The 14127-nt window shown below is 37.2% G+C and overlaps 1 protein-coding gene across 30 annotated transcripts in view; it reads left to right on the forward strand.

The window, feature by feature from the left end:
- The window catches only part of EXOC6 (exocyst complex component 6), a 254843-nt gene that overhangs the window by 198290 nt on the left and 42426 nt on the right, over positions 1-14127 (forward strand). For 28 of the 30 annotated variants that reach the window (XM_054659792.2, XM_054659800.2, XM_063782004.1 and 25 more), the window contains one exon: positions 11265-11338. In XM_054659792.2, the coding sequence (XP_054515767.2) occupies positions 11265-11338 (74 nt within the window). Of the gene's footprint in view, positions 1-11264; positions 11339-11420; positions 11850-14127 lie in introns of those variants that run through there. The other 2 variants (XM_054659801.2, XM_054659782.2) reach the window with 2 other exon arrangements.

Here is a 14127-nt window from a genome sequence, read left to right on the forward strand (position 1 = left end):
ATAGTGATCACTTTCTCTTGAAGACTCTCAGAAATCTTTACTTAATAGCCTGTGATTGGTTCTCAGGATTAACATAAAATCCTGCTAGTCTGTGATATGCTAGCAAGAGAGCCATAGTCCAAGGAAGTCCAGTAGCAAGGATCAGGAACTCAGATTGGAAATCATGAGCCACCAAAGAAATGCTGGGCAACTCAGAAAAGGTGCTTAAATCATAAAATTTAAGCAATAAGAAGTGAGTTTCATTTACAAGATTGAAATATAAGCACCAACAATGACCTTTATTCTGTGCTAGATTTTCCTTTTATTTGGTTTAATCAGAATCCAAATGTTTATTTTCCCATTCTTGTTACTCTGTGAAAAACATCATACATGTATTTCCTCGGCCTCAAAATGTCAATCTGCAGGTAGAAACAAATAGCACATCTAGATGTAGTGGGGGAGGTGGAAAGGTGGAAATAATTCAGTTACTGACAAATTATTCTATACCATCATTCAGCCATGTACTTTTTGTTTTTGTTCGTTTTATTTTTCTGATGATGAAGAAGAATTAGCATTGACCCATCTATGTGCTCATTTGTTTTTTGAAACAATGTGTTGATGCTCTTTTTTTTGGTATTCCTTGTGACGGGTGACACACGTACCTGTGAGTTAAATTAGCTTGAGCTAAAATTTCAGTCTGTAATTATGAAACAGAACTTTTTCCCATGTTAAGTCAACTTCTTTATAGGAAGATTCATTTGTGCAAATGTTTAACGAGAACCTATTATATGTTTGTTATATACTGGGAAATCAAAGATAAACTTCAAAGATTTCATAGTCTGGTTGGGTACGAGACAGGTAAATAACTGTAATAGAGCATAATTAATTATTTATAGAATATGTATTATGTGTAGAGAGGGGGCAATTAATTCTGTATGCTGTGGGATTGAGAAGATTGACTATGACCGAAGTAAAATTTGAGCTGGGTAAAAAGTAAAAATTGAGATGGATAAGATTTCACCAAAAGCAGGGAAGGGCATTCTGAACAGAGGGAATGAGACAGGCAAAAGCACTGTGATAAGACAATGTTTAGGGAATCTTCAAATAATCATATGTGGATGGACTACAAAATGGAGTTTTTTAATTAGGACCATGACATGATTAAATGTGTGTCATAGAATGTTAACTCTAGTGTCATTTGGAAATTTGTACTGGAATGAGGGAGAGACTGAAAGCAGGAAGACCTGTTAAAAGGCTGTTGAACTTTTCCATGTGAAATACAAAAAAAGCTTAACCTTCATCAGTGGGAATGGAGAGTATGGATTCCAGGCATTTTGGAGGAGGGAATACATAAAAAGAGTGAATGAGTAAAGGTACAATTTGATATGATTTAACCATCCAGGATGGATAGTTTAATTAAATTCAACATAGAAGATTTGAAATTGCAGGTATCTTACAGAGTGCTATGCTCATAATAAAAGGTCTACAGATGTTTATTTATTGACTAAATTAACAAAGTAACAAATCAGGAACTCTCTGTAACCAACACTGGTCTCTTCTAGAGTTCTACCTTTGTCGTCAGAAAGTTAAGACCCAGCTGATACTGCTGTATTTCAACTCAAGACCATTTAACTCCTTGATCTAAACAAAACTAATCATTATTTCTTTCATAAAAATTCTTCACATATTTGATGACTGAAGAATGACCTTTTAACTTTATCTTTCTGAGCTAAGTAGTTATTTTTTAAAATGTTTCCTTGTAGGGTATTTTCACATGCCTTTTTGTAAATTTTCTTTGGATCTTTCCTGTTTTTCTACTTTTTTAACCTATGCTTGGTCAAAGTGGATACAATGTCTAAGTTCAGGAATATAGAATTATATGAACTTATATAGAACTTTTCTTTTTTAAATTGCTTTCAGATCAGTCTTAAGATGGTCTGAGTACATGTCAGGAAGTTGAGACCTTGCTTCCAGTCCTGGCTCTGCCTCTAACTTGAGCAAGTTGGCTTGGACAAACCCTTCAACCATCAAGAGGCCTAAATTTTTCCCATAACACATGGAATTTGGAATTGATAAATGTTTCAAGATAACGTCCTGGTTCTGAGATTCAAAGGCAGTTAAATGTTAAGACATTGAAGAGTGTGGGGCTTTGAAGTCATATATTAATTATGTCTTCATATCTATTATGTGCATGGCATTGAGGGAATACAGTGGTAAGCAAAACAGAAAAGGTCTTTACCCTCTTGGAGTTTAAGTCCAGTGGGGAAACAGTAATTAATAACTTCATTAATAAATATGACTATAAATTGTTAAACTTTGTAAAAGTATATGGTATGAGAATACTAGGTAGGATCTGTGTATAAATGTAGAGGTTAACTTTTGGTTAATTTGACCATAACCATAATGCTAGTATAACCGCATGTTTGGAGACAGTCAGGAAGATAACCAGGAATACATACTTGGAAATTGCAAAAATAGCTCCCTCTGAAAGCTACATTGAACCTTTGATCTTAGTATAAATTTTGTATAAGTTCAAGATAAATGTCTTTTTATTTGGAGGAGCATTTGCCAAGGTATGAGAATGATGTTCTGAATCAGTGTATGTACTTTGTTTTATATTTATTAAATACTTATTATATATTGGGTACCAATATAGATACCTTATAGATATAACCATATAGAAGAAAAGATTAATATGTCCTCTAAACAAGTTCTTACAAAGGTGTCACAGAAATTCTTCATATTACTAAGAAAATACGGACTATTTCCAAAGCATCAGGCAATCAGAAAGACCTATTCTATATTTGAAGTATCCAGAGTAGGTCTAGAATACATTTTAAAATTCATTCTGCCCAAATGTCTAAGTTAGGTTATTAGCTCCTAAGGGTTTAACATCTGAAATCTGTAGGTATTAGAAAAGGCATTAGAATAGCTCCAGATTAAAGAGTGCTGGCACCTATTTCAATGGTGAGTTATTGGAGAGTAGAAAAGTTTCTTAATGTGAAAGCCTTGGTCTTTCTTAATTTTTGGATTAAAAACTTAACCTGCTGGGCACAATGGCTCATGCCTGTAATCCCAGCACTGTGGGAGGCCACGACTGGAGAATCGCTTGAGCCCGGGGGTTCGAGACCAGCCTGGGCAAAATAGGGAGATTTCATCTCTGCAAAAAAAATTAAAATTACTCAGATGTGATGGTGCACATGTGTAGTCCCAGCCACTCAGGAGGCTGAGGTGGGAGAATTGCTTGAGCCTGGAAGGTCAAGGCTGCAGTGAGCCATGATCATGCCACTGTACTCCCGCCTGGGTGACAGAGTGAGACCCTGTCTCAAAAACAAAACAAAACAAGAAAGCTTAGCCAAAAAAGAAAAAAAAAAAAAAAAAAGAATGCTGTTTATAGAGTTTTAGCGACTATGACCTCTAATTCTAGCCTTGAAAAAGGGCTGTGCCCCATAATAAAAGTATTAAGGCAAAATCATCTGGATGGTAAGAGAAGAATATTTCAGTGCCTTTTTAAAAAGTAAGCTGGATGCTGTTACACTGTTTGGATACCTGAATTTGTTCCTGGTTTGGATACCTGAATTTGATACCTAACCTATTTGATGGAGGATACTTTGCCCAGGTTTAATTCCAAGAAATGGAGAAAACTAGATACTACTTTATATAAAAATGAGGTGATGAAGGTAGAGTAACAGTTGGTCCTCGAGGTTTGCATCCCACTGTTGCTGACCGCATACAGCAGAAAATACATCTAAAAGCCAAGAATCCTAACTCTCCTGATTCCCAAGCATAAGTTCTTCACCACCAGAAAAACCACTAGATGGTGCTCTTAGTCATTCCTTCTAACGACACAGCTGGTTCACATGGGATACTTTGTTTGCCTAATAACAAAGTTTGTTAAACAAAACTTGAGTTCTTACTAGCTACTTTAATATTCAGATCTAGATAGAAATGAAATTACAAGAAGTATCTTCAAATAGAATGAATATTGGCATTCATATTCAGCCATTTATTTAGTTACAGAATTATTCCATTTTATATGCACCTGTGTGGTCATTTGCAAGCAAGATCTTAAAACTTTAGCTTAGCCTCCTCCCCTTTCTTTCAATCTTTTGTCAAGCTTCTGATGTGTTCCCTCTTATGACTCCATGGGCCCTTTTTCTCCCCCACCCTCTTTACCCCCTGACAATTCTACCTACCCTGTATGGATGTTTTCTATATCTACATTGTAAACAATCTACATTCTCTGCCTTATGATAAAGATAACTGTCTGCCTAGAACAAGATTTTTCAAGGACTTCTGAGTTTAATTCCCTCTGAGTTTAATTTCAGAGTAGGTTTTATATTTTCCAGTCAAGATAAATACTTATGGCCTGACATCTTGGCAATTTTCCTTCCCCCCTCGTAACAAACCCTTTACATTTTGCGTAGATCCTGAGGGGAAGGGCCTGTTTTCCTACTCAAAAAATATTTTTTGTTATATATACAAATAACTCATGTTTTGCCTACAGGTATTCTTTGTTCTCTTAAAACTTCATAGATTGCTGGCTGGGCGCAATGGCTCACACCTGTAATCCCAGCACTTTGGGAGACCGAGGTGGGTGGATCACCTGAGGTCAGGAGTTCAAGACCAGCCTGGCCAACATGACGAAACCCCGTCTCTATTAAAAATACAAAAAAATTAGCTGGGTGTGGTGGCACATGCCTATAATCCCAGCTACTCTGGAGGCCGAGGCAGGAGAATTGCTTGAACCCGGGAGATGGAGGTTGCAGTGAGCCGAGATCACACCACTGCACTCCAGGCTGGGCAGCAGAGCGAGACTCCGTCTCCAAAAACAAAACAAAACCCAACTTCATCGATTGCCAATTTGGAAGATAGTTTTGTTATAATCACAGCTTACCCCGCATACATTATTTTTTGTTCCCACTTTCATCTAAATTGATTCAAACTAGTCTTCTTCCAAGTTAGGCTGATATAGCAGAGTTTTACCCTATTGTTATAATATACCTTCCCAATAAGATCAGACACCTCCTTCTCTAATCTAAGAATATTTGAAAACTTGGAATCAGGCTGGGTGCGGTGGCTCACGCCTGTAATTCAGCACTTTGGGAGGCCAAGGTGGGCGGATCACCTGAGGTCAGGAGTTTGAGACTAGCCTGGGCAGCATGGTGAAACCCCTTCTCTTCTAAAAATACAAAATTAGCAGGGCCTGGTGGCACATGCCTGTAATCAAAGCTACTCAGGAGGCTGAGGCAGGAGAATCTCGCTTGAACCTGGGAGGTTGGGGTTGCATTGAGCCAAAATTGTGCCATTGCACTCCAGCCTGGGCAACAGAGTGAGACTCCATCTCAAAAAAAGAAAAGAAAAGAAAACTTGAAATCATTTATTATTGCAGAAAATAAGAGGAAATGAATATCCTGAAGTTATTTTGTTTATTAAAAAGGAAATAGTCAAATTGGAGGCATTAAGAGAAAAAAAGATTTGGAATCTCTTAAAAAAGAACACTTTATAGTCTGGAAATGATTTTTACATATCTTATTGGGAAACCAGGATCAATGTGTGTTATTTAAAAATACCCTTAAAGGCATGGCTAAATGACAAAAACAAAGACACCATAATAGGGGGGGAAGTGGGCATTATTGTTTTTAAAATTTTAAAGATGGTCCAAGGGAGGAGAATTAGGAATCCCCCAAATATGACAAATTATATACAAAATGAGAATCTGGATGAGCCAAAAAGTAATTTGATGATAGTACTTCTAGAGATTTCAGAAATTAGTCATCAATTCTTTAAAAATTTAAAAGATTAAAATTGACCCCATGAATTATTGGGATCATAGACAATATTAGTAGAAATGATTTGTATTACTATTTATTCATTCAACACACATTTATTGACTGTTTCCTAGGTGACAGGCATGGTGTATGTAACTACTTCCCAGGAGCTTCTTGTTTAGTGGAAGAGCTCATGATTTAGTTTTAATTGAAGAAACTATTAGGAGTATTCTCACCCACCCTAAATTACTTTTATATAAATACACTAAGTGTGTACAGTTATGTTCTTGATTTGCACTGTTAAATAAATACATATGGCTAGGAAATTTAAATTAAGCTGGATGCAGTGCCTCATACCTGTAATCTCAGCACTTCGAGAGGCCAGGGCAGGACGACTGCTTGAGGCCAGGAGTTTGAGACTGGCCTAGGCAACATAGTCCCCCTGTCTCTACAGAAAATAAAAAAAATAACCAGACATGATGGCACCTGTAGTCCCAGCTACTCAGGAGGCTGAGAGGGGAGGATTGCTTGAGCCCAGGAGGTTGAGGGAGGCTGCAGTGAGCTGTGATGGCACCATGGCACTCCAGTCTGGGCAACAGAGTGAGACCCTGTCGCAAAAAAAATTAACTAAAATAAAACCAAAAATTAAGTTTAGCATGGATATTACATTTCATTATTGCAGAACATTCTCTTGGACAGCATCATTCTAAATCTAATCAACAAGCTACATAATATATCACTATCCAATACTGGATGACATTCCTTAGAATTTATTTATTTATGGTTCTGTTTTTCTTCATTCATTTAAGAAACTTTCATTGAATACTCATTGTAAGTCAGGCATTGCGCTAGGTGATAAGAATGTAGAAGTGAAGTTACCGTCCCTGCTCTCAGGGAGTTCATGATTTAGTGGGAAGACCCAGACAGATAAACAATTACAAGGCAGCAAAGTAAGTGCTGAAGTTAGGCTGTGCACAGGAAGTTGCAGTGAGAACACAGAGAAAGGACATTAAGCCAACCTGCAGGGATAATGGAAGTCTTCCCAAGGAAGACGATGATTGAAGGATAAATAAGAGTTTACCCAGATGGAAAATAAGAGGAAGGATGCTGTAGGCAGAGGGATCAAAGCATCATGGAAAGAGAGTGGTATATGCATGGAAGTACAGGTAGTTTGGTGTGGTATGGAAACTAAGGTGCCCCTAGGGAAATGATGAGATGAGGCTGGCAGATAGACAAAGGCTAGATTGCAAAGGACCTTAGCCTTGTTTCATTTTAAGATGATGGGGAACTATTGAAGGATGTTAAACTGTGAGGTGGCACAAGTCACATCTGTGTAAATCCTACTGGAAGAAGTGGATGGAGAGGTTGCACCAGAAGCAGGGAGATCAGATAGGGTGTGTTTCAGTAATCCAAGCAAGAAATGATGATAGTTTGTACTAAGGTAGAAACAAATTCAGATTCAAGAGATATTTTGGGAAGTAGAAACAACAGGATTGACTGCAGTTGAGAGTTTTAAAGAAATAAAGGGAAAAATACGAAGCTGTGAATCAATAGCATATCATTACGAATGTCCTCTGTGCCAGATGATTATCAGATCACTAAATTGCCTTCTACCCCTAAAAAAATTTGAGAAAAAGCCCTGAGTGTTATAATCTAGTGAATTTCACTTCCATATTGATTAGATTCTTATGAGAGATGTGATAAAAGATGAGAGACTGAATACTTAATCAGATTCTGGATTAATGGAGTAAATGCCAGAAAACCTGAATTAGTTATATAATCCCGGGCAAGTCACTTTCCTTTTAATTTTTCTGCCCTATAAAATGAAGGACTCAGCTGGGTGTGGTGGCTCATGCCTGTAATCACAGCACTTTGGGAGACCGAGGCAGATCACTGGAGGTCAGAAGTTTGAGACCAGCCTGGCCAACATGGTGAAACCCTCTCTCTACTAAAAATACAAAAATTAGCCGGGCGTGGTGGCATACGTCTGTAATCCCAGCTACTTGGGAGGCTGAGGCATGAGAAACGCTTGAACCTGGGAGAAGGAGGTTGTAGTGAGCCAAGATTGCGCCACTGCACTCCACCCTGGATGACAAAGCAAGACTCCATTTCTTAAAAAAAAAAAAAAAAAAATGGACTCGGCAACTTTTAAACTGAGTCTTTAGGGGACTGTTGGACGTGTTTCAAAGAGGTTGTCTCTTTCAGTTGCAAGATTTTATGATCCATCATCTGCATGCCCTATTTACTCAAGTAAGTTATTGTGATGCTCAGAGCAGATGGTGTGTGAGAAAGTGCTTAGTAAAGTATAAAGTGCTATATAAATTTATAGTATCATTAATTTTGACATTGAGCTCTTTGGTTAAATGATAGTATCTTAAACAGGAACCTAGGGAGAAGAAAAATTATTTTAAGATTATTTTTAATGTAGAAAAATTCTGAGCATTAAGTAGATAATAACTATATGTCTAATTGAAATTGAGCTTATTTTTGTGCCTGATAAAATGAGTCTCCCTGCATCATAGAAAGTCTTTATTTATGAGTATATGTGTATCTATCCATGGTGATGGTAGAAGCTATGGTAACATTTACAGCCTTGGTTGAGAACCACTAGGGATTTATGGGTTTTTTTTGTGACCAAAAAAAAAAAAAAAAGGCCAGTAAAATGCTGGATGGTCCTAAGTATTTTTTTTTAAGACAAGATCTTGCTTTGTCACCCAGGCTGGAGTGCAGTGGTACGATCATGGCTCACTGCAGCCTCAACCTCCTGGGCTTAAGCGATCCTCCTGCCCTAGCCTCCCCAGTAGGTGGAACTACTACAGGTGCATGCCACCATGCCTGGCTAATTTTAATTTTGTTTTGTAGAGATGGGGCCTTGCCATGTTGCCCAGGCTGGTCTTAAACTCCTGGCTTCAAGCAATCCTCCAGCCTTGGCTTCCCAAAATGCTAGGATTTATAGGCATGAGCCACCATGCCCAGCCAAAAAAAGTATTTTTTTAAAGTTAGAAAACACCTTTACTTTAAACACCTTTTATGATTATAATATAAAAGGCTAACATAAAATAATATATTTTACAATGTAATATAAAAGGTATAATTTTGCTTATCGTTTTTCAGTTAAGATGTAATGATACTAGAGAAAGGCAACTCAGCTACCTAGGGCATAGTAGGGGGTAATGGTGATACCACTGTATGAAAGTATACCACTTATTGTCTAACAAGACAGTGATATGAATAAATTGTACTAAATACTGAAAAGTGTGGCTAGATTTGGTCACTAAATTTTGGTTTTCTAGAAAAAAGGGGTCTGAGAATGGTGAATTTAGTCACTTATCTAATGATCATAACCTAGCAGAGAACCAAGAACAAAGGGGGAAAAGTGGTGCATCTCTGAGTAACCAAAAGGTTACTCATTCTCAAAAGGTACATATGCTCAAAGGAACGTGTATAAAACCTATTAACCTTACTAGTAGGAGAGGCCCTTACTTAGGTTGTATTTGCTCTTACTTTAGACATAATTCTAGTAATTGATTAACTGGCTTACCTGCTCAAGAAGAGTAAAGATAAAATTAATAAGACAGATGAGGGAGAGAGTAGGGAGTAAGAATTCATGTTAAAACTACCAGGGAGAAGGCAGAAAAATTAGAAAAGCTAGACACAAAAACTCAAATAGCACAGCTTTTTAATAGAACAAAAAAAACAGCTCTTACTTCCATAACAGCCCTGGGAATTTTACTTTATAGAACAAAATGTATTCTTAATGGTGACCCAGAGAATTACGATACATTTTAGAATTTTGTAAAATATGCCTAAGATTAAAGAAAAATTCTGATGCTTAAAGCAAAAATTATACAACAGCAACATTCCCCAGAGATGCCAGATAAATTAAGCTGTGCAAATTTTCATTTATTAATTGTTTTTAATTGTTGATTTTGAGCCTTTCTAAACTATATTTCACACAGAATACACTAAATTTAAGAATTGCTTTTGTTATTCCAAGAACTATATAGGCTGAAATTTTAAATGGCTTCCAAAATTCTAGCTCAGATAAATTCACAAATGGAACACCTATAATGTTCTCTAAAAAAATCAGAATATCCAGCACTTTGGGAGGCCAAGACAGGGGTGTTGCTTTAGGCCAGGAGTTCAAGCCCAGCCTGTGCCACATAGCAATACCCTATCTCTACCAAAAAAACCCCCAAAAAAACAAAAAAATCATTAGCCAAGTGTGGAGATGCATGCCTGTAGTCCCAGCTACTTGGGAGGCTGATTCCTTGAGCCCAGGAGTTCGAGGTTGCAGTGAGTTATAATCATGCCACTGCAGCCTGGGTGACAGATCGAGAAAAAAAAAAAGAAGAAGAAAAGAAAATTAGAAATTAATGGGGTGGGAAAATGATTACAGGCATTCTTATCAGAGAAGCTTGCATGTAAAATGACAAGGTCTTTTTTATGAGCCAAGTGTTTTAAGTTTTTAAAATAACTAATATTGGAATTGTCTTTAGTTTAATTAAGTAAGCTATGTTAGTAGTATTAAAAATTTTAAACCACAAAAAATTATTGAAGGAATCTGTGGAAATTTTAAAAATTCTCGTTGAGATTTTTTTTTAGTTGAGGCATGAATCCTTTCTAAAAAAATCACTGGCCAAGCGTGGTGGCTCACACCTGTAATCCTAGCACTTTGGGAGGCCGAGGCAGGTGGATTGCCTGAGCTCAGGAGTTTGAGACCAGCCTGGGCAACATGGTGAAACTCCATCTCTACTAAAATACAAAAAAAATTAGCCGGCCGTGGTGGCATGCGCCTGTAGTCCCAGCTACTCGGGAGGCTGAGATAGGAGAATCACTTGAACCTGGGAGGCAGAGGTTGCAATGAGCCGAGATGGCGCCACTGCACTCCAGCCTGGGTGACAGAATGAGACTCCGTCTCAAAAAAAATAAAAATAAAAATAAAAATAAAAATAATTAAAAGGCATGAACAGACATTCCTGCATCATCCTGATTTTTCTACTTAGAACATTTTACCTATTGTCTGCATGTAAAGTTGACTTCTTACCTTGGTGTCTGCCTTTTATTGCTATTAGCTAGAGGTGGGATTTTTTAATAGGACCTATTCTGTAGCAAAGCAAATGTTTCAAAATATGTTGACAGCCATGGAATTGGTATCATTTTTAAATGCTTCTACAGTCGTTCACCTAAGGCTAAAAAGGGTCAGAAAGCTTTACTTGATTGAAGTACGTTACTGTTAAATTTTAGTAAGAAAACCCTCCTAAATTTATTGTGATTAGGATTACAGTGATTAAATGGCAGATTAGAAATTTAAAATTATTAAAACACTTGAGGTAATGGATGTGGAGAACTTTCTCAGTAGTGGAAATTGAAGTTTATAAATAATCTTCATTTGAAATGATTATGTGTAAATATTATAATGCATTTATAATGAGTAGAAATTAATTTATCAGTTAAACTCTTGTATATTTTGTGATCTCATTTTTATTCTTTTTTTTTTCTTTCTTTTAATAGTGTTTGCCAGCTCTGAGCCTGTGCCAGGATTCCAGGGGGATACCCTGCAGCTAGCATTCATTGACCTCAGACAAGTAAGATATAATAATGTACTTCCCATTTGTTGCCCTCTAACTCTTGCCCTCCTCTCACTTTTTTTTTTAATTAATGCTACAGGAATGCCTGTTTGCCTTGAAACAACCTATCTTAAGAAAAATCCTTCCTTGGTAACTATGTATTTGGCACGTCTCTTTGAACCTGTAATGCATTCAGTACCTCAACTTCATAGAGCATTCTCATCAGTGAATATTCAATTTATTTAATAGTCATTACCTGCTAAGCACATTACTAAATCATAACTTTGTAGCTTGCTATAATGACACTTGATGTTCAAATTATTTCTTAATAATCTCATGGTCATATATGAAAATTGGTGGTATTAACATTAATGTCAGGACCCAAGTTAAATGTAAATTATTACAACCTAGAAAGTAACCCCTTGCATAAAATTTTTTCAATGGTAAAGAATGCTATTTTTATAAATTTTCTGTTGATCCCAGAAAGAAGGATAAAATAAGTTTTAAAAATGTAATGAGACATTTACACAATTCTTTTCTGGCCACAATACTCTAAGTGTAGTAACAAATATGGTCATTTAAAAACTCTGTTCATTTTGCTACTCTGACATCTCTATTGTCGTTTTATTTATTTTCTTCCCTTTTTCCACCTCTTTTTTTTTTTATTCTTTTCCTCCTCTTTTCTCTTCCTCTTTTTGTTTTTTTTAATTCCTATTATTAAGTAGCTTAATAAAGCTGGGGAGTCACAAGGGGGTCATAATAGGAAGGAGGATCCAAGTTAGAGGGCTCAGGAGTGCTGGAATAGACAGTAGGAGTGACTGTGGCCTTTGCAAGAAGAACCATATGGAGATTGAATTAAAACAAAGCCACTGTGGTATCAGTCTATTAATGGTTCCCATTCCCTTTAGGGGATAGAGATGAGGCTTCATCATTGGTATGAACAGACTCTACCACAGTGATGTCTGGAGCAGCACCAGTTTGAGCAGTTAAGAAACTCTGACTTCAGTAAATGTTTGAGAATATAGATAATTCCAACCCAGTGTTTCCTAAATACTTATTGTCTATTATATATTCATTATTTGCAGAGGAAAGATGTGGTTGAAATAAATATAAAAGTAATATAAGAAATAGTTTTATCCTGATGGAGCTTAAACATGCTTTAGAGAAGCAAAACATAAACTGGTTAGGAATCCTTATAAGACAATGAGTTGCCGGCTGGGCTGTTATCCCAGCACTTTGGGAGGCCGAGGCAGGTGGATCACAAGGTCAGGAGATCAAGATCATCTTGGCTAACACGGTGAAACCCCATCTCTACTAAAAATACAAAAAATTAGCTGTGCGTGGTGGCACGTGCCTGTAGTCCCAGCTACTGGGGAGGCTGAGGCAGGAGAATCCCTTGAACATGGCAGGTGGAGTTTGCAGTGAGCCGAGATTGTGCCATTGCACTCCAGCCTGGGCGACAGAGCGAGACTCCGTCTCAAAAAAAAAAAAAAAGACAATGAGTCATGTGGAAATAATTGGTATATCTTCAAGTCAGGTTTAGAAGGAGACTGAAAAAGCCATTCTTATCTCCAAATTATGTCTGTAAAGTATGGTACATATAAAATATATTCATATGTACTTTTGTTTGCAGTCAGTGCTCAGATATTACATCAAACAAGGAACACTGCTATAGGTGACCTAGATCTGTGGATGATTAACCTTGCTGAGTCGGGAAAGATAGTAGAAAGTGAAGAAGGTGGTCTTTATTAGGTCATTTGACTATTTAAAAAACTGTCTTCTCTTTATCAAAGAATAAAAAAAAATTTGTTTTTTGAAATCTTTAAATTATCACTGGCTAAGTAAATGACTATTATTTTACAGTCACCTGTGATCCTATATTTATTTGTTTATTTATTTATGAGACAGAGTCTCACTCTGTTGCCCAGGCTGGAGTGCAGTGTCATGGTCTCAGCTCACTGCAGCTCTGCCTCCAGGGTTCAAGCAATTCTCCTGCTTTAGCCTCCTGAGTAGCTGGGACTACAGACACGCACCACCATGCCTGGCTAATTTTTTTTTTTTGTATTTTTAGTAGAGACGGGGTTTTCCCACGTTCGCCAGGCTGGTCTCGAACTCCCAGCATCAAGTGATCCGCCTGCCTTGGCCTCCCAGAGTGCTGGGATTACAGGTATAAGCCACAGCGCCCAACCACCTGTGATCCTATTTTAATCAAGTGTTTTAAACCTTTGATATTTGACATACTTCCCCAAATTTCAGATTCTAAAATTGTCTTTTTGAACTCAAACTTTTGGATATTCCGGAAAGGGCCCCTGGAAGCTCAAGAGAGACATATTAGGGCTTATTCGATATAAGAAAATCATATGAGAAACATTGTCAAATAAGAAATGGTATTTAACTTGCTTTGAATTATATTTATACAAATATTCATGTGTTCCAAAATTATATTGGATTCCTGAAATTCTGATGTCTTGATATATGTTATCAGTCATAATTATTATGTTATTATATGTCACAAAAATAACAAAATTCCCTTGTCAATTGGTGTCTTTTACCATGGCTATTTTCTTTTTTTTTTTTGAGATGGAGTCTCGCTCTTGTCACCAAAGCTGGAGTGCAGTGGCGTGATCTCGGCTCACTGCAAACTCTGCTTCCTGGGTTCAAGCAATTCTCCTGCCTCAGCCTCCCAAGTAGCTGGGACTACAGGCGTGTGCCACGAAGCCCAGCTAATTTTTTTTGTATTTTTAGTAGAGGTGGGGTTTCGCCAGGTTGGCCAGGCTGGTCTCAAACTCCTGACCTCAGGTGATTCA

The sequence above is a fragment of the Pan troglodytes genome, chromosome 8 (genome assembly GCF_028858775.2).
Source record: "Pan troglodytes isolate AG18354 chromosome 8, NHGRI_mPanTro3-v2.0_pri, whole genome shotgun sequence".
Classification (NCBI taxonomy): Eukaryota; Metazoa; Chordata; class Mammalia; order Primates; family Hominidae; genus Pan; species Pan troglodytes.